Here is a 25895-nt window from a genome sequence, read left to right as displayed (position 1 = left end):
TCTCTAAGCTCTGCAAGCAATGCCTTAAACCTCATGGGTTGGTTTCTGCTCAGCGGTGGGACCTTCTGTAGACAGGTGTGGGCCCTTTCTAGTCACATCCTGTCAACTAAAATGACCAGCAACGGACACATCAGGTGCATGCAGTCATCAGTCCAAGAAGCTGCTGAGTAGCCAGCCTTATGACCCAAGGGTAAAAACTGAAGAAGGGTCTCTCATTATCCAAGATCAACATGTTGACAAAGACAGATCATATGGTCCTTGTGTCAGCCAAAGATGACAGACAGGTGGCTATCAATGACAGAGATCGGCAATGTGTTGATATGGTGAGTGAAACATAAAGAGGTTTGCATGCAGCATTACGTACTAAAGACAGAATGTCTATATAGTTCGTGTAATATTAGCCTTAAAATTAAAGAGCCGCGCTTCTTTATATTCAATCACAGTAAGGGCTGTAGAGTATAAAGTGCCTCAGTGCGATCTCCGCGCTCGGCCTCCACATCTTACTGTACTTGTTGCGAGGAGAATGAAAGCCGTAAACCCACATACATAGAAGGAAAAAATCGCAAACGGAAACCGTGTCAGGTGCAATGCATAAATCAGGAGGGCTATTTTGGAAAAAAAAATCTTTGCAGGTCAGATGAGACGATTACAGATCAATAATCCCAAGCCCTGCATTTTTATATTCTGTTTGTTACTTTGCCTTCCTGGCGTATTCGTTTTATGAATGGCTCTGCAAAGCCGCCCGTTCCAGTAAGCTGGGGGTGAGGAATGCAGCACTGAGGCGTGGGTCGTGTTGAACTGACACATTTAGCTGGTTAGGATCGAGTGGTACTTTTCATGGTGAACGCCATGTAATGTTAAATTAATATCTCTGCTGTAATCATCTCTTTAAGCTTGCATTTGTGAGCAATCGAGCAAAGAAACCCATGAGAACAACTGACGTGTCCGCGCACTTTTTTTTCGTTTGATAGGAGTGGCATTTTGACGTTAAAAGATCTTGTGGTCTTTTGAAGTTTTGCTTATCAGTCCACTGTCCTTCCCGTAGCGGTTCTGATAACGTATCGTCTCTTGCTAAATTTCTCACAGTAACCCCGCAGAGCAGCACTGAGCAGAAGGAAAACAGCGGAGCGGGGGGAGTGAGAGCGAGCGAGTGAGCGGGAGGGAGAAGGGGGTGTGTGTCAAACGAGCGGGAGGCGGCAGTGGTGATTTATCTGTTTGACGCGCAACGCAGTCGCAGAAAATGTAAATATCTGGGCTGGAATGGTGCAGGCGGCGCGCGACATTCCACCGAGGCACTGAATGCGCGATTGCTAAATTATTTTTGCGGGGCTGTCAGTAAAAGGCGTCGGTGGTAGAGTGGCGCATGAGACGCAAGAAGAAGAAGAAGAAAAAGGGAAAACATGTCAGCAAGCAATCGGAAGCCAAAGGACAACCAGGAGATTTTTTCCAAGAGGGTACGAGAGCTGGGTAAAGGCAACGCCAACAGGCAGTGCTTTGAGTGCGAGCAGCCCGGAGTCACGTATGTGGACATCACCGTCGGGAGTTTCGTGTGCACGTCGTGCTCTGGGATCCTGTGAGTCCTCTTTAAAATCACGCCGTATGCTGCGAACTGGTGGGCTTTCTTTCTTTCTTTCTTTCTTTCTTTCTTTCTTTCTTTCTTTCTTTCTTTCTTTCTTTCTTTCTTATCGCAGTCTTTCTGATATGTCCACATAGGTCACTTCCCCGTTTTTTCTTCTCCAAAATGGACCTCCTACAAGGCAGTCTTTATTTTTTATACGCGTTTGTTTTTCCTCTGGTCGCGCCCAACTGGTCATAAAGCGCCCGAACTTTACGAGGAGCACTGAGCCTTGTTGACAAGGTTTGTTTGTGGTGGCTTAAATCATCTATCTATCTATCTGATAGTTTAAATCGGAAAGCATTTTTTGATCTTTATCCTCAGTACAAAGTCGGTATAAATCATTTCAGGTGAATGTATCTGCGGGTTCTCAACCTCCCAGAGGTCCCAGAACCCGTACCTTTAACGTAATAATAAAGTTATGGATTAAAAAAGAATGCAACTCAGCTTTTTGCATTACGATGAACGCAGTGAAACTGATTAACACTTTAGAGTACTATGACATTTTAAAAGTAAAGTTTGACACGATGAGGAGTTTGCCAGCAGGTGACAGTCTTCCAGATTTGCAGTATATTAATAGCAAGCGGACAATATTATGACAGCACTGTCTATATAGTTCCATTTCTATCTATCTATCTATCTATCTATCTATCTATCTATCTATCTATCTATCTATCTATCTATCTATCTATTATATAGTGCCTTTCACATCTATCTATTATATAGTGCCTTTCACATCTGTCTTTCTATCAGTCTGCCTGTCTGACTGTCTGTCTGTCTGTAACTGTCTTAAACAGATGCATTCCTATAGATGTCTCTAGTAAGTATACCTGGATAGATAAGAAAGACACTACATTAAAGACAGAAATATCTATCTATCTATCTATCTATCTATCTATCTATCTATCTATCTATCTATCTATCTATCTATCTATCTATCTATCTATCTATCTATCTATCTATCATGCCAATAATAATTAATTACCACATTAATATAGTGCTTTTCTAGGGAACCATGTAAACCACTACCAATGTGCAGCATCCACCTGGATGATGCAACGGCAGCCTTTTTTTGTGCCAGTACACTCACCATAATTTGCTGGTGGTGAACCAGTGAGAGAGACGGCCAATAAAAGACAAGGAGTGATTGTTGCCAGATATGGCCACAATGGGCAGTTTCACCAGGACATCGTGGATCACCCTACTCTTTTCGAACGATGCTCATGGAATATTTTATGACCACAGAGAATCAGGACCTTGTTCTTACATCTTATCCAAAAGATGGCTTCCTTTTTTCAGCACAGTGTCCCCGTAATTGCACTGGGGCATTGAGATCCACACACAGACCACAGGGTAAGTGCACCCTATGGCCTCGGCAACACCTCATCCAGCAGCAATCCAGTGCATTCCTTGTTGGTCTCCTACCCAAGTACTGATTGGACTCAAACATGTTTAACTTCAGGTGGATTAACTGTTCTGAAGAGCATGTGGTATGGCTGCTTATCTATCTATCTATCTATCTATCTATCTATCTATCTATCTATCTATCTATCTATCTATCTATCTATCTATCTATCTATCTATCTATCTATCTATCTACAGGCCATTTGCTAGCATTTCAGGCAGCTGTTATTAATCCATTCGTACAGTAAGTGTTTTGGGGGTTTCTCAGACTGTGAGAGTTTGAGACACACATTCCATTTCAGTATCAATAAGCTCACTGGTAAGAAATGTGCTTTTGGTTCCCTAGTCTCTAATACAATTGTCTGTATTCACATACATTCTGTATTCATATACATAATACAAATGAATAAAAACAATATCCAGTATATATTATATACAGTATTTCTATATTAGATAGATTATTGACTCTCTTTGGTGGCTTTTAAAACAAGCACTGTCAGTCATATTCCCTTTTTACTTTTGAAGGGTATTCCCTCATTTGTTTTGAAAAGAGACTAGGGGGATTTTAAAAATGACAGTGTGGTCACTTTTCTGTTTCTTCAATTCTCCAACAAGCTTCTTCTTTGCTCCATCATTTACGTTTAGGTCTTTTTTATATTCATTCCACTGAACTGTCAAATTGTCATTTTAGCTTTCTTCAAAGTTCTTGACACTTCTAAATTGGCCCAACCTTTGATTTGTTTGTCCATTTTAAATTTACATAAATGATTAAAGATGAATGCACAGTTCATTTGCAAATTAATTTTAATAATTCCAAATGAAGTCTAAATGGATCTGATATCTTGCTTTTTTCCAGATAAGACAAATAAGAGAAAATTCATTATCGGTCCCAATGCTCCTCTTACTTTATTGAAATAAAATCACTCTGAGATCTCACAGTTCAGTGATCTGAGGGAAGTGTCTAACTTACCTTGACTACATTACTAGATGAGCGGCAGGACACTGCCAGGATAACTCTGAAGATGTTTGAGCAGATAATAGATTTCTGGCAGTTCCTCTACTGGTCAAAGTAGCCACAATTAGACCAGTGCAGTTTGATGTCCAGGCTAGGCCCACATTGCAAAATGAACACACTTGCCTGAGACCTATTGAAATGTGATCTGACCAGATGACAACATGGTGATCTGAATAACCCAAGACTGACTTTACTGAGATCTGACTGGAGCAGAAACAGTGGACCAGTGGGATTCATGGCAACCTGAAAGACAAGAAACCAATTAGTATTGTAAGGAGCACCCCTTACTAAAGCAAGGGTTACACAGGACCACTAAAGTCTAAACTTTAATTGTTAGGCTCAACTTTACTTCACTATAGCTGACCAGACAACAGGGTAGAGAAGAGCCTTGGTCAAGACTGACCCTGCTGTGATTTAGTCAGATAACAAACTGCAGAGAACCAACCAGACCCAAAAGTGATGATATCAACCACTTTAATGGTGGTTCTTCATTATAGTTTTTTAAATCCTTTCTAGAACATGATTTTATGAAGATTACATTATGAGAATTATTTTTGGCTGATGTTGAGTAAAATTTTAAATGAACAGATTACAGACTGTGGAAGTATGATGATGAGACCAAGCTCTACTGAGATAAAAATGACAACATCAAAGGTCTTTTCAGGCCCGATAGCAGTGACATCTGCTGAGCCTCAGTAGACTTTAGTAGACTTGATAGAACCAAGATCTGGCCAAATTACAGATGGTAGAAAGTGCTTCCTAGGCCAAACCAATTAACACAAAGATGAGAAATCTTGTCCCAAACTACACTGAGGTGGAGTCATTATATTTCATGAAGTTCTAGCCAGGGCCAGTATAGCCCCGATCCGATAGGATTTGGTTTTACCCATTAACTAATTACAGATAATCAAATTACAGATCATGAATATATGCTGCCTAGGTAAAGTATTACTAGACCCAAGGCCCAGTACCAATTAGGTCTGTTCAAATGGCCGTCTGAGAAGTTCTGGACAGGCCTGGCCAGATCAAAATTGACTCTTCCTAGATTTGACCAGATTGCATATGACAGAAAGGACATTTAGGCCAAATGTTAAGGACGTCAAGACAGTAGGGTTAGGGGCACACAGAATCAAGGATTTCCTGAGGGGGCATATCATTTTTGAAGCCTGCACCATGGCTAAGCTCCAATTTGAGCATGTTATAATATGAGGGTTAATTTTTACCAGTACTGACCTTTATATGACATCCTCAGATTCCAGATCAGGTCATTACAATTTGTTGAGTGCATGTTATAGTCAGTATAAATGTGATTGATCAGACCAGATTATAAGAAAAAACTATCTCTGATGAGGGAGAGCAGGTTGCAGACTATAGAAAGTCTTGACAAGGCCAAATCCTTCTGAGATAAGACCAATAAAACCAGTAAGTAAGTATCCAGATCAGTAAGACCAAGACCAGCCTTACCAGGCCCAGCATTAGTGAGATTTGCAGATGACACCACCATCATTGGACTCTTTAGGAATGATGATGTGTCTTCATACACAAGTGAGGTTGAGCAGGTGGCCCTTCAGTATGATCAGAACATTCTGGAGTTGAACCCACTCAAAACTGTGGAAGTGATAGTGGACTTCAGGAGGCCCCCCTCCCCCATATTACCCTCCACTTTCCGTACCTAACTCTTTGAGGGCTGAATATTTTTTCCAAAAAACTCAGTTTTCTGAAAAGCACAGAAAGCAATGGTTTCACACATAAATCAACATAAAACGTCTGTTGCTGCGTGCTGTGCCTGCTTGTTGGCACCTTTTTGGAGTCTCTGGCAGGGCTGGCTGCCTGGCTATCTTCATTCCACAGGTGGGCAGTGGTGGCAGTCGCAGTGTGACACAATTTGATTTGTACCTCTTGTCATCGTAAGTAGTGGTCATCTCAAGCAAACATTGCTGTAGGCGCATCAGCTACACGAACGTGTTCAGCACCACGATCAGCTGGGGACCAATCAGCTGATGCTGGTACCTCACTTTTGTTTTCAATCTCCATCTCCAGATTGCTTGCATCAAAATCGGAGTCTGAAAAGTCGGAATCCAATTCAGAGATAACACACAAAATGTCGTCCACAATACACAAAATGTTGTCCACGGAGTATTTTGCTTTGTGCATTCGCTTTAGTCTTTTGCCAGATGTCGATTCCATAAGGGTTGTTTGCTCTTTGCTATTACTCGTGTATGCGCAGGGAATCGAGGTCAGATCAACAAAGCTAATTTTCCTTCTTGCAAAAATAGTTGAACTAAAACATTGTGGTGAGTTTTGTCGTAGTTTACAGCTGATTACCATCCTCTACCCCTGAATTTCAACAAAAGTCGACATCCTCCCTGAAAGAGTTAGTAATAATGTGTCAGTTGTGGAAACCTTCATGTTTTTGGGATCTATCATCTCACAGGACTTGACATGGATGACCAATAGAGATTCCATCATAAAAAAGGCACAGCAGGGATGGTACTTCCTGCGACAGCTGAGGGCATTCCATGTACCACAGAAGCTACTCATTCAATTCTGCACTGGGTCAGTTCTAAGGTCATCCATTATAGTGTGGTTTGGATCAGCAACCAGTCATGAGAAGTACAGGTTACAACAATCAGGTTTGTCAGTGAGGTCATTAGCACCAGTCTTCCTCCCTTATAGGATCCAGAATCATGAAGCAGGTAGGGAAAATCATCACCGACCCCTTACATCCAGGCCACAAACTTTTTTTGAACTTCCCCCATCTGACAGTGTTACAAACTTAATTATGCCAGAACAAGCAGATATAAGAGCAGGTTCTCTGCATAGGCCATCAAGCTCACAAATGGTTAATTCATCTGTCCTTGCTCAGTTTGGTACCCTAGTATCATTCAATACTCTTGCATACAGCTAATGCTTAATTCAGTATTTATTGCAGTATGTCTTGCCATTTGTATACATGTGTTCCATTCTTTGTCTTGTATTTGTCTCAGGTGTGTAAATGTCAATTGTGTGTATGCCTGTCATGTAACTCAGCTTGGAGAATCATCTAAAAAAACAGTCAAATTCGTTGTATGCAAGCAGACATGGTCAATAAATGTGATTCTGATTCGGATTTGCCTAAACTGCTATGTGAGCAAAAGTGACTGCATGGACATCAGACTACATTAGAGACTGGAGGAGTCCTGACTTAAGTCAGCCTTAATGATGTCCAGCTAGTGTACACCATAGTAATGAGAAGCCTGGTTCACAACTGTCCTGAGGCAGGTGTGTTACAGTGTATGAAGGCTTTGGACAGCCAGTATAACTGTGGTCTGATCAGATTGAACTGGTTTTAATCAATAGTGACTGAAATGACAGATGATTGGTTTACAGACTCTGGAAATTTGCTGACCAGTCACAAATGATAGTGGACCAAAGGTATAGTATTTGTGAGATCTGCTCAAATTGCTATCTGAGAAGACTTTAGCAGACAGAGACACATTGAGATCAAACCAGACTGCACAATGAGGAAAAGCCATAATCCACAACTGTCCTCAGGAACAGCTATTACAGCCTATGAACTCCTTGCATGGGTCTGCAGAATTGTGATCTGACCAGATTACGAAAGAATAAAGAGTCTTGTCTGAGACTGATTTTGATGAGATATATCGGGGTTACAGACAGTAGAGAAGTCCAAACCAGGCCTGGTCCTCTTGATGTTAGACCAGCAAAACATGTAAAGGACTAATGAGGCCCAGTATTAGTGACATTTATTCAAACTGTTGTGTGAGAAGACCTGACTGATCTGAGATTTGACCAAATTATTGAAGGCAGGCAAATGCTGAGCAGGCCTAACCTTAATGATATTATGGTGACAAGCAGTCGTGACTATGACCATAGGTCACAGAATGACAGTAAATCCTGTTGAGGGGAGCTATACTGTGGCTGTTAGTTCAATGATTTTCAATTTGACTTGCTTTTTGTTGTTGTTTTTCATCATTTCCCAGGAGAGGCCTGAATCCACCACACCGTGTGAAATCCATCTCCATGACAACATTCTCACAACAGGAAGTGGAGTTCCTTCAGGCACATGGAAATGAGGTGGGAGCAGCTGGCATGTATGGGGTGATGCCACAGCAGCATCACAGAATGTTTAGTATCAAAGCAGCAAAGAGAAGTATGCAAAATATATATATATACAGGTATATGTATACCTGTATATGTGTGTGCGTGTGTGTATAAATATATATATATATATATATATATATATATATATATATATATATATATATATATATATATATATATATACATATATTTTTTTTTTTTCGTATGTGTTCATTTAAACATTTTTACTTTAGCTGTGGCATAAAAAAAGAAAGCTTGAGAAAGCAAGGACCATTTATTGGAGCTTTATTTTCATAACATAATGCATCCATTGAGGGTGCACTCCTTAAACTACAAAGATGTTGGGTGCTACTTTTTATCATACTAATACATTGTAGCCACAGCATTAATCTGCCTAATATTGTGCAGGTCTCCCTTATACTGCCAATACTACTCCGACTCGTTGAGGCATGGAGTCCACTAGACCTCTGAAGGTGTCCTGTGGTATTTGCACCAAGACGTCAGATCCTTTAAGACCTGTAAGTTGAGAGGTTGTGCCTCCATAGATCAGACTTGTTTTTCCAGCACATCCAATAGATGCTTAATCAGATTGAGATATGGGGTATTTGGAGGCCAAGTCACCATCTTGTACTCTTTTTTTTTTTTTATGTATTTCATAACATTCCTGAGCAATTTTTGCAGTTTTGCAGGGCACTTTATCCTGCTGAAAGAGGTCATTGACATCAGGTAATTTCTTTGCCATAAAGGGGTGTGTACATGTATGTATGGATGTGGTCAGCAGAAGCACTCTGACCGTTCTGTAGTTACACAGCCCCATACGCAACAAAGTGTGATGCACTGTGTGTTCTGACATCTTTCTCTCATGGCCAGCATGACGTTTTTTCCACAATTTGTGCTGCAGTAGCATTTTTTGTTGGATCAGACCAGACAGGCTGGCCTTCGCTCTCCAAAACACATCAGTGAGCCATGGGCACCTATGGTCCTGTCAATGGTTTACCAGTTGTCCTTCCTTGGACCACTTTTAGCAGGTACTAAGCACAGCATCCTGGGAACCCCACCCCCCCACCTCAAAAGATTTTCCATTTTGGAGATGTTGTGACCCGGTCGTTCAGCAATCACAATTTGTCCCTTGTCCCTCAGATCATTATGCTTGCCCATTTTTCCTGCTTCCAACACATCACCTTCAAGAACTGACTGTTCACTTGCTGCCTAATATATCCCACTGCTTGACAGGTGCTTTCGTAATAAGGTAATCAAAGTTATTCACATTCACCTGTCAGTGTTGTTAATGTTGTGGCTGATTGATGTACATACATATATGTACAGTATTTATACAGGAGATACTGTATTTTCTTTTGGAGCGTTGGTTTTGTCTGGAAAATGTTTTTTGTGCCAAGAGGACCAAAGTCCCAGGGACCATAAATGGTATATATGGTGGGAATTTCATAACTGAATACAGATGACCTTTAAGAGGCACCTTCCAAAATTAGGAGATAATAATATCAGCTGACAAACCAGTTTCTCCAGGTTACATACCAACTGCCCAGTAAATGCATTATTTGAAGGGTGGACCAAGGGGAGGGGCACACGGTAAAAATGTGAGACACACCCTTCATTGGTGTACCTGGGATATTTTGACAGAACTGGGAATGCAAACTTTGATAGTCTAGACAGATGTGCCCCGCCTCCAATGTTATGGCCCACTGACCTCGAATGTACTGAACCGAAACTGGTTGTTGGTATAAGATTCCAAATATGGCTAGGTTTCATTGGGTTGCTTTGGATTGGTTCTGTTGTGGAAATTGGCAGTCACTGACAGGGCAGATCTTGGTGGGGAGGCTGTTGTTTTCTCTATTATTACAGGATTCCTCATAGTGTTTAAAATAGATATATTAAAAAATAGATAATAAAGATACCATATAATAATCTATTAGATAGATAGATTACTTTATTATGTTTTGAGTATTTTCATTTTTTGTTGTCTTGAAACTTAGTGGCATTTTTATGTACAGGTTGTGCTAATATGGTAAACTGTACCCAAAGCTCGTTATATTAGTGAATTGCACTTCAAAATTTTATAAACCCCATAATTAGCATTTCATTGGGAGCAAAAATATAAGTAGAATGATGTATAAAATAATGTCAGAAAGAGTTATAATGATTAAACGTTTTACATACTGTGAGCATATTATTGTCTCGAAGGCTGCAGAAAGGATGTAGAGAACGTCATAGTTTTACTTTTTAGCATTGCATAAGTTGAAGCATTTGCCCAACCCCAGGAGCTAACACGTGTCACTAAGCCACCACAGTCAGGACACTGAGAGACTGGAATGCTACACCCATTCACGTGCCTGTCATTACATTCCAGTAATGTTACACATACAAAGAATGTCACATACAGCATATACCCAACCTTAAAAGATGCCTGCTACAAATGTGTTATGCACACAAAAGAATGAAGAGATACGCTGGACCCATCATTAATCTCAATCACTTTGTTGAATAGAGCTTCTTTCACTGAGTGCACTTACTGATATATCATTAGAAGAAAAGGTTGATGAAATAAATAGGAAAGTCCAAAGTGTTACGGCCTGAAATGGGTCAGCCTAAGGGTGCAAGAGAGAAAAATGGCGGACCTCTAGTGGTAGAAGTAAGAGTGGTAATGGAGTGACATGTGCGGAAGCCAAGGAAATTCTCACTTGCATCTTCTCCCAACATGCAACACATCACCACTGTCCAGCACATCATAAACTTCATTTTATTTAATGGACAATGCAAATCACTTTAGATGGGATGTGAAACGGGATGGGGCAATGGGATTATGGGATAGCTTTGTATGTGGTGTTTTGGCACATTCATCTTTTTTGAAAACAACCTGATTTGATCGATCTGTCTGTCTATTTCTAGGATTGTAGGATTGACTGAAGTTCCCCACATTCCTAAAAAGTTGAATTAAGCAAGTTGAGTAACTAGACAGATAATAAAGAATGATCAAATTTTAGAGTCCAGTGCATCCAAATTTGTTGGTAGTTTTGACTTTGAATTTCACATTTGGTGAATGCAGAAACAGAAGTATGCCTTTATGATCAGGATGGAGAACAGCCAGTCCTGTAGTGGGCCTTTGGTGTTTACTGGATTTGTTTTATTGTTAATAATATAACATTAGGTGTTGTCAGATAAGTTTGGTATGTCTGTCATTGATGGCATACACCTCACTTCTTATGTGCTTGTCATCAGTGAATACGTAGTAGTGGAGCTAGTGGAGCTGTGGGAAAATATTATTGAAAGGTGCCATCTATATTATACCAATCAGTCAGTCTTTATTTTATATAGTGGCTTTCATGGGATGCAACCTCTCTAGGCTGATGCCCATTTGTTTACACTTAATGAAGGGGAAGAAGAAGAAAAAAAAATACTTGAAGAGAAACAAATAACAGCAGACAGTTAGGCCTCAGCTGTTTAAATATAGCATATCCCACTGCACATCTGTCTGCTGTGACTTCTTCAGCCCCATTGCAATGACTTTCTTGGATGCTTTGGGTCCATGAGCACAAGTGGGTGAATCAGCCTTAACCCATAACAGGGCTATCCACCTCTGCCATGAGGAATTCCTTTCAGAAGAGTCAGTTGTCTAATGGCCATGTCACATTAGATGACTTCTCCAGTGATTTTTTAGTTATGCCCTTCATTTATGTAATCTTAGCGAGTTGGAGGCAGTTGGTGGTGTGCTCCCGTGACATACAGTCATGCAGTGTGACATGGCCAGAGACTCATTCCAACTAATCCATGCCTTGCTTTGACAATGTCTAGTTGTAACTATGACCTCAGTGTGCATGTGATCTGAAAACCAATGAATGCTCATCCGAAAGTACAATGCATATAACGTAGCAACAAGGAGTAAGGAACACAGGAGTTTTGGAGCTCACAAACAGAAGAGAAGCTTGTCTGCCTGATGTCTCATGGCTTACATACTAAAACATGTCTTGTTATTTTTTGACCCGCTTGATCCAGACCAAAGTTGCAGGAGCCACTCCCAGCAGATATGGCACAAGGCAGGAACAAACCCTGGACAGGGCATCAGTCCCCTCACACACTGGTCAATTTAGTGTCATAAATCCACCTAACCCGCATGAGTTTGGACAGTGGGAGGAAACCACAGCACCTGGGGAAAATCCACGCAGACAAGGACAGAACCTGCAGGGAGGACCTGGGACTTGAACCCTGGTCTCCTTACCGTGAGGCAGCAGCGATACTACTACGCCACAGTGTCACCCACATAATACAACAGAATGAAAAAAAAGGAAAAAAGAGGGCTAAGATTGGTGAATTTGCCATAGCTGTTAACCCTTCATACAGCACGGCCTCCATCAGGCAGCACACTATTGGCTGTCACAAAAAGGGGGGAGAACAACTGTGCAGGTAGTTCAGAAACAGCAGTTGGCAAATATGACATACCCAATGAGTAGAAATCATGTAATGTGACATCGTCTTAAGTTGCTGTCCATACATCCATTCATCCATTTTCAGTCCTACTAATCTTGTTCAGAGTCTTGGGGGCCACAACCTGTCTGCAGCATTGGCCGCAGGGCAGGAGCCAGCTGGACAAGGTGCCAGTCCTACTCATATTAAGCAGTGTTAGAGTGGTCCAAACCTAAGGAATTATGTTAAAGATTAGTGACTAGCCGATGCTGTGGAAAAGGCTATCTGGCACCATTACTAGTGACCACCACCCCAACCCCAGGGAGCTGCACATGTGAATTAAAATGATTTCTGTATTTCTACAATTTCAGGATTAACAGGGGATGTGACTTGTCCAAAGTCACTTAGTGAGTCAGTGGTAGGAGCTGAATTGCCAGTCTGAGTGGGCATCTAAATGTTAGGGCTTCATTACCTACACCAAGAAACCTAAATGAGAGAATAAACATCCCAAAATGGCCAGAGTAGGAGGCGTGTGTACTAGGGGATGCTGCAGAGTGTGGGGGGTGATGGAGTGCAGGTACTGCTGTGTGGTGAGTGGGAAGTGTAATGTGTATTTAAGTCAAAGTCAAAGTGAACTTTATTGTCATCTCAACCATATACAAGTATACAGATAGACGAAATTGCGAAGCTCAGGGTCCACAGTGTAACAACATGACGTGCAAATAATAATTTAAAAATAGAATTAAAATTTAAATTAAAATTAAAACACAAACAAGACAAGACATTGCGCAAAGACAAGACAAAGAAGTAGCAGCAATTTAATTTTATTTAATGATTGAGTGGGCGCGGGCGGCACGGTGGCGCAGTGGTAGCGCTGCTGCCTCGCAGTTAGGAGACCCGGGTTCGCTTCCCGGGTCCTCCCTGCGTGGAGTTTGCATGTTCTCCCCGTGTTTGCGTGGGTTTCCTCCGGGCGCTCCGGTTTCCTCCCACAGTCCAAAGACATGCAGGTTAGGTGGATTGGCGATCCTAAATTGGCCCTAGTGTGTGCTTGGTGTGTTTGTGTGTGTCCTGCAGTGGGTTGGCACCCTGCCCGGGATTGGTTCCTGCCTTGTGCCCTGTGTTGGCTGGGATTGGCTCCAGCAGACCCCTGTGACCCTGTGTTCGGATTCAGCGGGTTAGAAAATGGATGGATGGATTGAGTGGGCAAGTGGCAAAGGTTGTGGAGGGTCTTGACAGACTGACAGTATATATTTACTGCTGCAGTTACTGGCAGGCTAGACAGGGTTAAAGGAAATTTGAGCAGAGCAAAGTACAGAGAGATCCTTAATGAAAACCTATTTGAAAGCACTTTGGACCGCAGACTTGTCAGAAGGTTCACTTCCAACAGGACAGTGACACTAAGCATAAAGCAAAGACAACACAGGAGTGGCTTAGGGGTGACTCTTGAAATGTCCTTGAGTGGCCCAGCAAAAAGGCCAGACTTGAACATCTCTGGAGATACCTGCAAATAGCTGTCCACCAATGGTCTCTATCCAACCTGACAGTTTGAGAGGATCCACAGAGAAGAATCCAGGGGTGTGAAGCTTGTCACTTAATACCCAAGACTGGAACTCCAGGACTAGAATCACCAGCAAAGGTATTTCAACAAAGTAGCAAGTAAAAGCTGTGAATATATGTGATATTTAGGTGGAGTGGTGACTCTGAGTCTAGGGATCTGCACTGGCAATCGGAAAGTTGCCAGTTCAAATCCCGTAAATGCCAAAAAAGAGACTCTGCTCTGTTGGGCCCTTGAGCAAGGCCCTTAACCTGCAATTGCTGAGCGCTTTGTGTAGTATGAGAAAAGCGCTATATAAATGCAAAGAATTATTACTATTATTATATTTCAGTTTTTATTTTTAATTTGTAAACATTTCTAAAATCCTGTTTCTGTTTTGCTATTCTGGAGAAATGAGTGTTGCTTGTGGTGGGGAAAAAAAATTAGATATTTTAGTACAAGGCTGCAACATAGCAAAATGTGAGTAAGGTGAAAGGGTCTGGAGACTTTCTGAGTCCAGTGTACTTATGGATTTCGTACTGTAGTTTACAGTCAATACAGACAGATAAAGACTACAGTACCCATAAACCCTTTCACAGCCATTCTAGCCCTGAATAAAGATACAGGCCCCACATTAACTCCCAGGCATCTATACACTCTGTATTTTTATAAACAATATTAAACAGGACATACAAAAAAGAACCGCATACCACAGACATGGCATCGCTACAACCGGACCTGGGACATGTTGGAACATATAATTTGTGTCAGGGTGGGATAAACCTAAGGAATTGGTGACTCACTGTATGTAGTAATATTAAAGATGGAGATGAGAGAGAGAGATAAGCACAAGTTATACTATGAGCGACTTACCCAATATTGTCAGTACATATCAGCTCTGTGTGAATCTCCTAACATAACTAACCATCTGGCAGTAATCTCAGTTCTGAGGGCTGACACAGTTTCAGGGCTGCTGCATGTTTTCTTGAAATGTAGCAGCAAGATTACCTAAGTGTGTTTTTCATAGCCTTTTTGTTTAAAATGCTTAATGCGTGAGATTTGAATGCAATCTGATGTGGCAATATAAGATCTGATATCTTTTAATGTAGTAGGAAGAGAATGCTAAGGAAGAGGTTGCATGTCTTAAATTAGAAGGCAAGCAAAGACAGTCACAGCCTAAACTCAAGGGGGACTTCTCCATTGTGTTATGACAGAGATTTGGAGTGTGGGATACCTCCAAGATTTAGTTGTTTAGGGCCAGAAGAGAAACAAGCGCAAGACAAGACCGGGAAGTCAAAAGGTATGATGTTTAAAGCTAAAATGTGAGACAGAAATCCAGATTGAAAAACTTTGCCTGGCTCTAAACAGCCATTTGTGTAGCTAGATTCTGAACTTCAGGTGGTTAGACTGGAGGAGATTACTTCCTTCCCTCTCACCCTCAGCATGGGTGCTCCCCAGGGATATGTACTAAGTTCTGTCTTGTGTTCATGCTACACCAACGACTGTATGGCTTCTAACAAGTCCAGCATCTTTGTCAGTTGTGCAGATGGTATGCCTTATCTCAAATGTGATACCACCAATAGAGCGTTAGCTGGAGCCTTGAGATGTTGAGGCCGGGAACACTGCCTTTCCCTCAGCGTAGTCAAGGTGAAGGAGTTAATTGTGGGATTTAAGAAGCATAGAGGAGTACACCCCCCAAAAACTTTTGATGGGACAGTTTATGTTGATGTGCACAATACAGTGGACTTTACATGGACTGTACATGCAGAAAAAGTGAGGAAGAGGGACAGCAGGGTCTTCTCCCTCAGACAGCTAAAGGGGTTTAGCATGAATCCCTCCATCCTTGGAGCATTCTACAGTAGCATAGTTTAGCACTTTAATAGGATGCATCCCTGCCTGATATGTGAACTGCTCTGCCCTCAATTAAAAGGCTTTGCAGAGGGTATTTGGACCATTAGACAGATCATTGGGGTGAGCTTTCCTCCTGTTCTGTCTGCAAGAAACATAGGGTTTTTTATGATAAAGGTTGGGAGATTAAAGATAGATAGATAGATATTTTATATGTCCCTGGGGGAAATTTGCATTTTTACAGAGGCTTTTTGAATCAATCAATGCATAAGTAAATAAATAAATATGCGTACACTCTTTGGTCTAAACACACATTGCAAAAAACTATATATCGTGAAGTCCTTTTGAAAGACTTGGACACTATACATGGTGACATCAGCTTTTAAAGTGCCTTATGCGTGATGTCACACAGCGAGACTTTTGAAGGAAAAACCCCTAACAAGAGATTGTTTTCTCTTAAGAAAGAAGCCACAGATATGGCAGTGCCCAAGTCAAAACAAAATGACATAGTGGTGAGTAGTTATAATTGTCTGTTATGTATGGAGCTTCTCTTTATTTTTTTCTTGAGTTTACCTGAAGCTGGGATATTAATCTTGACATCGTTTTTAGATTTTAACACCCAAGGAATCAAATTCTGAAATCAGAATTTTATTCAGAGCTTCAGTTTACAAGTTATATATTATTGACTATCTTTTTCTGATGCACTGTCATTTGGTAGGTTGTAAGATCAGTTTCCATGGGGATTTCCTATGAAGCACTGGAGCTGTGCTGCATGTGGCTTTCTTGATGCATCGCTTCAAAGATCACCCTAACATATTCACTAGCATAGTACCTACATTGAACTTTTATTACTGGTATTTTGAAACAAATCTCCACCTTGTGGTATGATTTTTGGTTTATGATTTGGTTTTGATGTTTCCTACTTCTTGATTTTCAGTTTTGACCATTGCTTAGCCCTGTGACTTGGTTGTTTCTTCTGATTCCCATCCTTTAATCAGAACAATCTAGACGAGAAGAAGCTATTCAGCCCAACAAAGCCTGCCACTTAATTCTTCTAAAAAATCATCACGCCGAGTTTTGAAACTCCCTAAAAGTCCTACTGTCCATATGTCTGTGGTTCTATATGTAAAGACAAACTTCCTAATGTTTGTGTGAAATTTTCCCTCAACAAGTTTCCATCTGTGTCTTGAGTTTTTGCTGAACTTGTTTTAAAATAGGAGTCTTGACACTGAACTAATTCCATTCATAATTTTAAAAACTTCACTCATGTCTCCTCTTCATCTTCTTTTTCTTAAACTGAAAAGACTCAGCTCTTTTGATCTTTCTCCATAACTCTTCCCCTGCAGTCCTGAAATCAGCCTAGTTGCTCTTCTTTGGACTATTCTGACTGACTGCTCTTTCTACTATAATTACAGTAATATTAATCAGTATAAAAATGTTGCAGATTAAATATAAAAAGATAATAACAATAAAATCAGATTCTCTATGTTTCAGAAACCCTGAAATCCCAACTCAGAACCAAATAAAACATTTATTTAAATTACAAAAAAAGTTTAATGTTTGCCATATCATAACAAATAGAAAAAAAGAGGCCAATATCATTTCTGACAGTATATTCTAATACTAAATCAGGTAATGCATTTTATATGCCGTGATCATTGGCAGCTTTCCAGAAAAAAGTCAAGTTGGCCCAGGTTAGTGATTCTTAGACACAATCTTGTCTTTCTTATTGTGTTTAAGACCCAGAACATGATGACCATCAGATATGGGATGGTCCCCCTTGGAGAATCACTGCTGACAGTCTTGGCAGCAACCCATCATAAGGCACTACACAGTTCAATAAATGTCCCTTATCCATTGAGTACAACAGTGAGTCATGACCCTGCATGACCCAAAAGGCAGCAACCCACAACACAACCTAGGTAATCGATCTAGTACCAGAGATTTATGGGGAATTACAGAGCAAAAGTCAGACTTATCCGCAGTCAGACTCACTAGAGTCAGAGAGATTGTTCATCCAAATTAAAGGGAGATCACCCAGTTCAAAGTCATTTCGAAAACCAAAGTCAAACACTGACGTCTTTTGCAACAGAAGAACTTTTTGTAAAGGAATTCCTCTATTCTACAAATAACGTTCAGACATGTTGGCCAAGCTCACCAAGATGGCTGAACCCAAGAAAAACAAGCACACAAAACGGCAGTGACTGTGACATCACCAAGGACACATCCATCTTCCAAATCTGCTTTATCCTAAGTAGGCTCATATAGAAGCTGTAGCCTATCCCAATAGGCGCTCGTCCATCGCAGGGTAAACTAACACTAGGGCCAGTTTAACATTGTCAGTCCACCTAACCTGTGTCTTTGGACTGTGGGAGAAAACCCACATGAGTATAATGAGACATGCATACTCCACAGAGGGAGGACCCAGGATGTGAGCACTGGTCTGCTAGTTGCAAAGCAGCAGAGCTACCACTACACCATTATGCTACCTACCAAAGAAGCAATAAAAACAACAAAGTATTATTTGCACAAACCTGACAATGGGAACATTTCAAATTATAAGCAAAGACATTAGTTTGATTTTAGTGATTCTCACTGAGGCCAATTCAGTATTCAACTATATTATAATTAGCACAGTGTTTAAAAGATTGACTTCTAAATGGTGGAGTTCATTTCATTATTGTCATGGTTCAGAAAGTGTTCCTGGCAGGGGTTCAGAGTCTCATTTCACATTCATTTTTGTGCCATGTATTTATGTTAAATGTTGCATTTTGCTGATTATGGGCATTATTCTTTGCTTTTGATCTTGTCTATAAGTTGCCTGTGTTATGTTCCATGTGTCTTATGGGTGGTGCCTGAAGAGGCGGAGCCTTCTCTGCCAATCACCTCCAGGAGCTGCCTTCCGCCCTATAAAAAGGGAGGGTCTTTCACAGTTCTGGCGGTTCATTTTAACTGCACTTGGGAGTTTTGGTGAGTTCTGTGTTTCTACTGGGTGTTTTCACATTTCTGGATTTTTTGACCCTGCTTTGGATTTGTGATTTTTAGGACCGTGTTTGCTTGGGATTACTTTGTCTATGCAAATCCTTTAAGTCTTTGTACTCTATTGTTTGACAGAGGATTTTTGTGGAAAAAAAGTATTTTACGTTTATAAAGCTATTTGTTTGCCCTTGTTAGTAGCTAACCGGGTTTTTTGGTTTTCCCCTGTAGTGGGCTTTTTTAGAAAGTGTTGTTTTGGCACTTACATGCTTTGGACTCTTGCATTTGTAATCTATTTAGTTAGCCAATAAAAGGTGTCATTTCACCCTACTTTCTCCTGTATGCTTTGGACTCCTAAGTCACAACAATTATGAGCTGCATAGTCTTTGCAGGGCAGCACGGTGGTGCAGTGGTAGCGCTGCTGCCTCGCAGTTAGGAGACCCGGGCTCACTTCCTGGGTCCTCCTTGCGTGGAGTTTGCATGTTCTCCCTGTGTCTGCGTGGGTTTTCTCCGGGCGTTCTGGTTTCCTCCCACAGTCTAAAGACATGCAGGTTAGGTGGATTGGCGATTCTCAATTGGCCCTGGTGTGTGTGTGTGTCCTTCGGTGGGTTGACAGCCCTGTGTTGGCTGGGATTGGCTCCAGCAGACCCCCGTGACCCTGTGTTCAGATTCAGTGGGTTGGAAAATGGGTGAATGGATAGTCTTTGCAAGTTTTTTTGAGGACAAGGGGATGTAACATTTGGCTTGATGTAGAGAAGTAGGACTCTTCACTCAGTGCAGCATTTCTTAAAACTTTTGTAGGTGTCAGTTAATGCTTTCCTGCACTTTTCATAATGAACACATAAGCGTGCCATAATACACTCAAACCCACTTCATTGAATTCAGTGTCTCAAGGCACAAACCAGCCCCAGACGGGGTTCATGGACACAAATCATCTCTCTTTTTCTGCAAGACCAGCTTAGAATAGCTAAATAGGATATAATGAAACCTCGATTACCTATCAGGGATCGGGACCGAGGCCGTGATGGATAACAGAAAAGATGGATAACTGTACAGCTGCTTTAAAAATGATATACAGTAGATGAGCTTAGCAAATAGTTGTATTTATTTACCAAACAAAATATAATATAGTATTAATAAAATTAATTATTTAATATAACTAGGGGGCTCTGCCCCCTGCTCGCTTCGCTCGCTAACCCCCAGGTTTGGTTAACCAGATATACAATTTAAAGAGATTTTCATGGGAATTGTTACATATGCATTATTTTCACTTTTACTTTAAAACTTCAGTAAAAACAATATTTGGAATTAACTTTTCGTTAATATCATGCTGAATTATGATTCCGTGTTTGGATTTACATTGTGACAATGCAACGTATAACTGCCCGTGAGTGAATATCGTTTCTTTCTCTCTATTAAATAAACTGAATTTTTCGAATGTTTGTCCCTGTGATTTGTTAATTGTCCTAGCAAAAGCTATTCTCATGGGAAACTGTAAACGTTTTAATACGAATGGCATATCATTTGTGTCTAATGTTATTCGCAGAGTATGTATTACATTACCTTTCTTGATGCCTGTTAAAATTTTACATGTTAGAATTGTTCGACCAATTTTGAATACAACTAATCTTGTTCCATTGCATAGTCCATCACTCAGACATAAATTACGCAATAGCATTACGATACATCCTTCTTTCAACACTAATTCAGCCGGTGGAAGAGCGGACGGTGTTAACGCTTGTAGGTATTCAATAGGATATTGTAAATTGATGTTTTCATCTTTTGCACGATCACGATCACCACCAACTGCTTCAGCATAGTCTATTGATACACATTTAATCAATTTGCCATGTAACCGAGCAACAATATGCACGTTAATTCGTTTGTCTTCATCGTTTCTCGCTGCCATATTTAGATGAATGGGTGATTCTAAACTGGATCTTTGTAAGTGTGTGTGTTTGTTCATAAGTAATCCCTTTAATGGATTGGTGTCTATTCAGGTTAAGTGCCAGAATGCACCTGATGACTGTGATCTTGTTTGAAAATATTTGTAAGTAGGGTGTGACTTGAAAGAATCTCATGGCAAAAGTCTCCGTCATCGTGTGACTTGCATCCAAAAGTTGTAAGTATGGCGTGACTTGTAAGAATCTCATGGTAAAAGTCTCCATCTCGCGGGACTTACTTCCAAATTGTCACGTCTCGTCGCAAGATTAGTCTCGTCTCACCCCAAGATTTTTTTATTATAATAGAGAGATATTGTAATGACCAGCATAATAAGCAAACACAACTCAGAGGTACTGGTATTTTTCTACGTTTTACTTGAGTCTTTGTTTCGTAACAAACGGTGGCCCTGTCTTATACTCCATTATCTGGGTTACGTAGTACACCTACAAAACAATAAAAGAAAGCTCTACCTACCAATCAGTTTATCTCCTGCCACTCATGTCCTTTTTTCTCTATACCACAAACACTCCTGCTTATTGTCTCCTCACTCCCCACTTCCTTCTACCACACCTTCGTTTTTCTCTTAACTTCTCCTGTCACTCATGTCCGCCCTTCACAGAACAGAAGCACTTCACCCAGTCCCATCACTTAGAGCATTACACACTTTCTGCTCCCCCACAGCACATCACAAGCTGTCTGCATGTCACAATATATTAACAAAACATAATATAACAGAATTTAAAAAGAAAATGAAAATACAGGATAACATTAACATTAATACATTAATAATAATTTCAACATTGTTCACTGTTGTTCTTCCTACTCTGTAAATTGAAGCAGTACTTGAAGCGTTTTTGCCGTTTTGTAAACATTTGAAAATTTCAGTTTTTGTGACACTTCCAACACCACACGCTTAACGTTTATTGGCTATAACAATGAATAGTAGATTAATTATAACAAAAGAGAAAAGCTTTTAAAAGAAATGCTGTTAAAACTGAAGTTACGTAACCTACACTGTGATTTCAAAATGCGGCCTGACACGTGGTGCTGTGGAAGAACACTATGCACTAGTAGAAGGGAGAGTTGTTCCAATGTGCAAACCACACAGTTAACAAAGACTGACGGTTAATCGAGTGACTGATTATTGAGATTTTACAGTAACAGGATATCGATAGAAAACTGGAGTATCAACAGACCATCTCAGAGACTGAGCACTTTGTCAAAATGTATAAAAGTATGTTAAAAGCATGTTATATTAGACAGGTTGAGGTGGGAAGCATGCACTAATAGCGCATTGCCACACCCACCACAGGACAAACCACCCAGGTTGGCACCAGAATGCAGCCATGCAACAGGTGACACCTCAGCACCACACTGTAACACTGTAAAGTTTTTTTTTTTTTTTACAGTGGCTGGAGTGCCAATCTTGCCACCAACCCCCAAGTTTTCCCTGCAAGTTGGAGGACCTGCTTGCTGGGCTGGATGCAGATTAATATCATACCCAGGACAAAGCAATTGCAGCTTAAGGGCCTTGTTCAAGGGTCCAATGGAGTAGAGTCACTTCTGGCGTTCACAGGATTCTAATTGGCAACCTTCCAGCTGAAAACGCAGATCTCTATCCTCAAAGCCAACCACTCCTCCCATTGGACAGGACTGGAATATGGTGAAATAATAAGGTGCATTGATGACCCCATTTAGACCATTGGCTTACTTATTTTATAGTAAATTGTCACCATCAGTGAATTTGGCATAATGTCAGCTCTGGCTTTAAGGTCAATTCTGCAGGTTCTTAAGACTGTCAGCACCAGATACTAGAGTCCTGACTTAGTGATCACATCACGCTTCCTGCTCCAGCTTCAAATCATCTTCAAAATGTGGCCACAATGTATAAATCTGTCAAAAATGTCAGTCATCATGGCTTACTGTATATACAGTTGCGGCCAAATGTTTGAATCCACCTCGGCTAAAGCCTTTCAAACTCAATGTTTCACAACTCCACATACATCTTATTACCACACATTCCCAGTGTTTGTGGAAGATTATTTGTGCCAACATTAAACCGAGTCTAACGCGTTAACTACATTGCAACACAATGCATATGTATGTGGTGCATTTCATTTTAGCACCGTTCTATTGTGTCATAATGTTGTTTTGGAAGAATTAAGTGAATAGGACTAGTAACCTTTGTTGAGCTAAATGGCCTGTTATCGTCCAGATTGGGCTAATGTAACCTAAATGTTTGATTGGTTTTCACTGTGGCACACAATTTTTGTGTCAGTTTAAAATGCAATACACAATTCATGTCCACAGATCATATGCATTAATCAAAATAAAACTGAATATAATCAAATGATCAATTGGCATTTAAAGGTGAGGCTAGGGGTATCAACATTTGGTGTAAGAGGTGGTGCACTTCTAAACAATTCTGTGTTTTGATGGCAAGCATGTGGAGTGATTAAACAAATCAGTGAGAAGTGTGCTTAAGGTCTTGCTGAAGTTAAGTTGTCTAAATAATTTGTTATGCTTGCTTTATACTACATCTTTCCAATCTTCTTCAGATAGTTCTGACTGATATATCAAGAAGTTTAACAATAGCTAGTCTGGTAATCCCCAGGTATTTACAGACCACATTTAGGGGAATATTGGAATGAGGACGCCCCAGTTGATGATCTACATAATACTTTGCTGCAGGACTTGAATTGCATTCTTAAGGCGTTACTGTAGCAGTTGAAAAATTCTTCTCCTGTTGCAGCTTCTATCTCATCAGCCCTTTCGAGCAACCAGTCAACATGGAATGGAATTAAATCACCATTTGCATTGCCACCTTCTACCAGTTCAATGAGATGGTGGCTCCCCAGCCTTATCAATTCCATCTTTAGCGCCGGGATTGTGATTAGAGCGCCTCTTAATCCCATCTGTTGATGCCCCTTACCTCACCTTTAGACGCTGATTGGTTATTTGATTTGAGTCAGTTTTGGCGTGATTAATGCCTGCTCTTTAATCGAAATGCAGTACACTCAGTGCAGAATGCAATATGCTTGCTTTGCTTTTCGTTGTGACTAGCAATATATGGATATGCATTATGGTATGTTTGAAGTTGATTAGCATGCTCCATATATGGAAGCTTCAGGCTGGTGTTTGAGGCATGTTCACATATGCAGATATGACTTTCAAGAACGAGTGACTCGTTCAAGCCACCTTCCAAAAAGTCCAACAGGACTTGCATTGTACTGACTTCATTTTTAAAATCTAAATTTGGATTACCAAACTGCTCAACCCCTTTTTATTAAATTGAAATAATAAATTATAAACATAAATTATTAAAATTAATATCAGAATAAATAACTTATTTAACACCTTCTGGCCCCTTTAAGCTCTGAAACAGACGTTTTCTCAGTACTATGTGAGTCTAAATCATCAGTTTAGTCAGTAAAGTTTGACTTTATCATTCTAAAGTTAGTATGGAAAGTCCTGGCACGAGACTCGCTGAGACCTTAAAAAACAGCTGTGTCAATACCAAAGAGTTAAGCTGGGACAGCCCACCTATTATGTGTCCATTTATTAAGTCTTATCTGACATGTGGGTGGGAGGTGAGCTTGACATCCTGTTATTGAGACTCATCAACTGTTAAATATTGCTGTTCGTAGGGGCAGTTTACTCCTCAGTCGTTAGGTGCTTTCCCACAGCAGGAGCCTTTTTTTAGTAACCTGGGACTTTTTAGATACTCTGGAACTTGTGTAGAATTCCCACCACATGATTATGGGCCATTTGTGGTTCCTAGTACTTTTTTAGCTCCTACTCCATGGTATGTACTTTTCATTCAACCAGGAGTTATTGTGGGTGGGGCTTGAGTGATGAGTTATGTTGATTGGTTAACTACAAGCACTTGTTCCATCTTACAAATCTGCTAGTATTTGGACTTTAGAGAGTTACTGGTAAAGATGGAGTGCCACACTTCACACTTCATAGCAGCCTTCCTGGTGCACTGCGCCATACACCACATTGAAACCACACTGAAACAGTAAGGCTGAGTTTATACTTCACGCGCGGACCCTTCGGCTACACAAACACAACAATATACTGTTTATACTTGTGTGCATACTTATGTAAATCTGGAATATTCCACTGGGTGGTGTGTAAGATATCATCACGATGAGAAAACAACACTTGGCTTCGCTGTGTTGTGATTAGCTGCAATTTCTCTGAAAAGGATGCATGTTTAATGATCTGCTTGCTTCTTTTTCACACACAGCACAGTGTAAAGTAAACCGCTTTTATTAAAAGAATCAAAACAGTTGTCCAAAGTGCAGTAGAGCATTCAATAAATCTTTAAATAAATAATCCTTAAAACAGTTGTGAAGTGGAGGTTTAAAATACACAAGAATAACAGTCTTTAAAAACAGCATCAGCGTCTGACCTGCTTCTCCCATGCGTGCTCTGCAACAGGCGAGACGCTCTTAATGCAGCTGACCTTCTCTACACTGTCCTGCTATAGCTGTTTGGCTCGCCTCACTGGTCATCCACCTTCCGGTCACTCTTGCCCTTCAGAATATTCTGCGAGAGCGACCACTGCTGCTACTCCTCGGGTGTTGGCCATACACCCAAGCTACCTGTACAGCTGCTCGCTCGCTCGCACCGCCTCTCTCTCTCTCTCTCTCTCTCTCTCTCTACTGCTTCCTGCCTCCTCCTGCAATCTCCGTTTCATCTTTCCTTTTCCTCTTTTACTTCTCCTCTCCCCTTAATCGGCTCGCGCTTCTCTATATATGCGGGGAGGACATGGCAGCTGCAGCCCATTAGCCACAGGAACAATCATGGATGTGGGCGGTTTCCCACCTGTGCACTTAGGTGAGAAACACCCACACTGCAGATCGCCCTGCGGCTCGCTACAGCTACCACGCCCCCTCGCTAAGCCGCGAGCGCAGCGATTATTTATTTAAAACAAAACGACCTTTGCTGGAAGAACTGTGGACCCATAACACCACAGAGATACTATGGGATCTAGGCATCAGTCAAAGCACCAATCACAAGCCCGATTA

The 25895-nt window shown here is 40.8% G+C and overlaps 1 protein-coding gene across 2 annotated transcripts in view; it reads left to right on the top strand.

The window, feature by feature from the left end:
- Positions 1-1180: 1180 nt before the first annotated feature.
- The window catches only part of agfg2 (ArfGAP with FG repeats 2), an 83140-nt gene continuing 58425 nt past the window's right edge, over positions 1181-25895 (top strand). The window contains exons 1-2 of one of the 2 annotated variants that reach the window (XM_051924878.1): positions 1181-1573; positions 8018-8111. In XM_051924878.1, coding sequence (XP_051780838.1) covers positions 1401-1573; positions 8018-8111 — 267 coding nt within the window. In that variant the 5' untranslated portion in view covers positions 1181-1400. The remainder of the gene's footprint in view (positions 1574-8017; positions 8112-25895) is intronic. The other variant, XM_028798402.2, reaches the window with a different exon arrangement.

This window comes from Erpetoichthys calabaricus, chromosome 3 (assembly GCF_900747795.2).
Source record: "Erpetoichthys calabaricus chromosome 3, fErpCal1.3, whole genome shotgun sequence".
In the NCBI taxonomy this organism is placed as follows: Eukaryota; Metazoa; Chordata; class Cladistia; order Polypteriformes; family Polypteridae; genus Erpetoichthys; species Erpetoichthys calabaricus.
The sequence above is the reverse complement of the archived record's forward strand: the minus strand, read 5'-3'. Positions and strand labels throughout refer to the sequence as shown.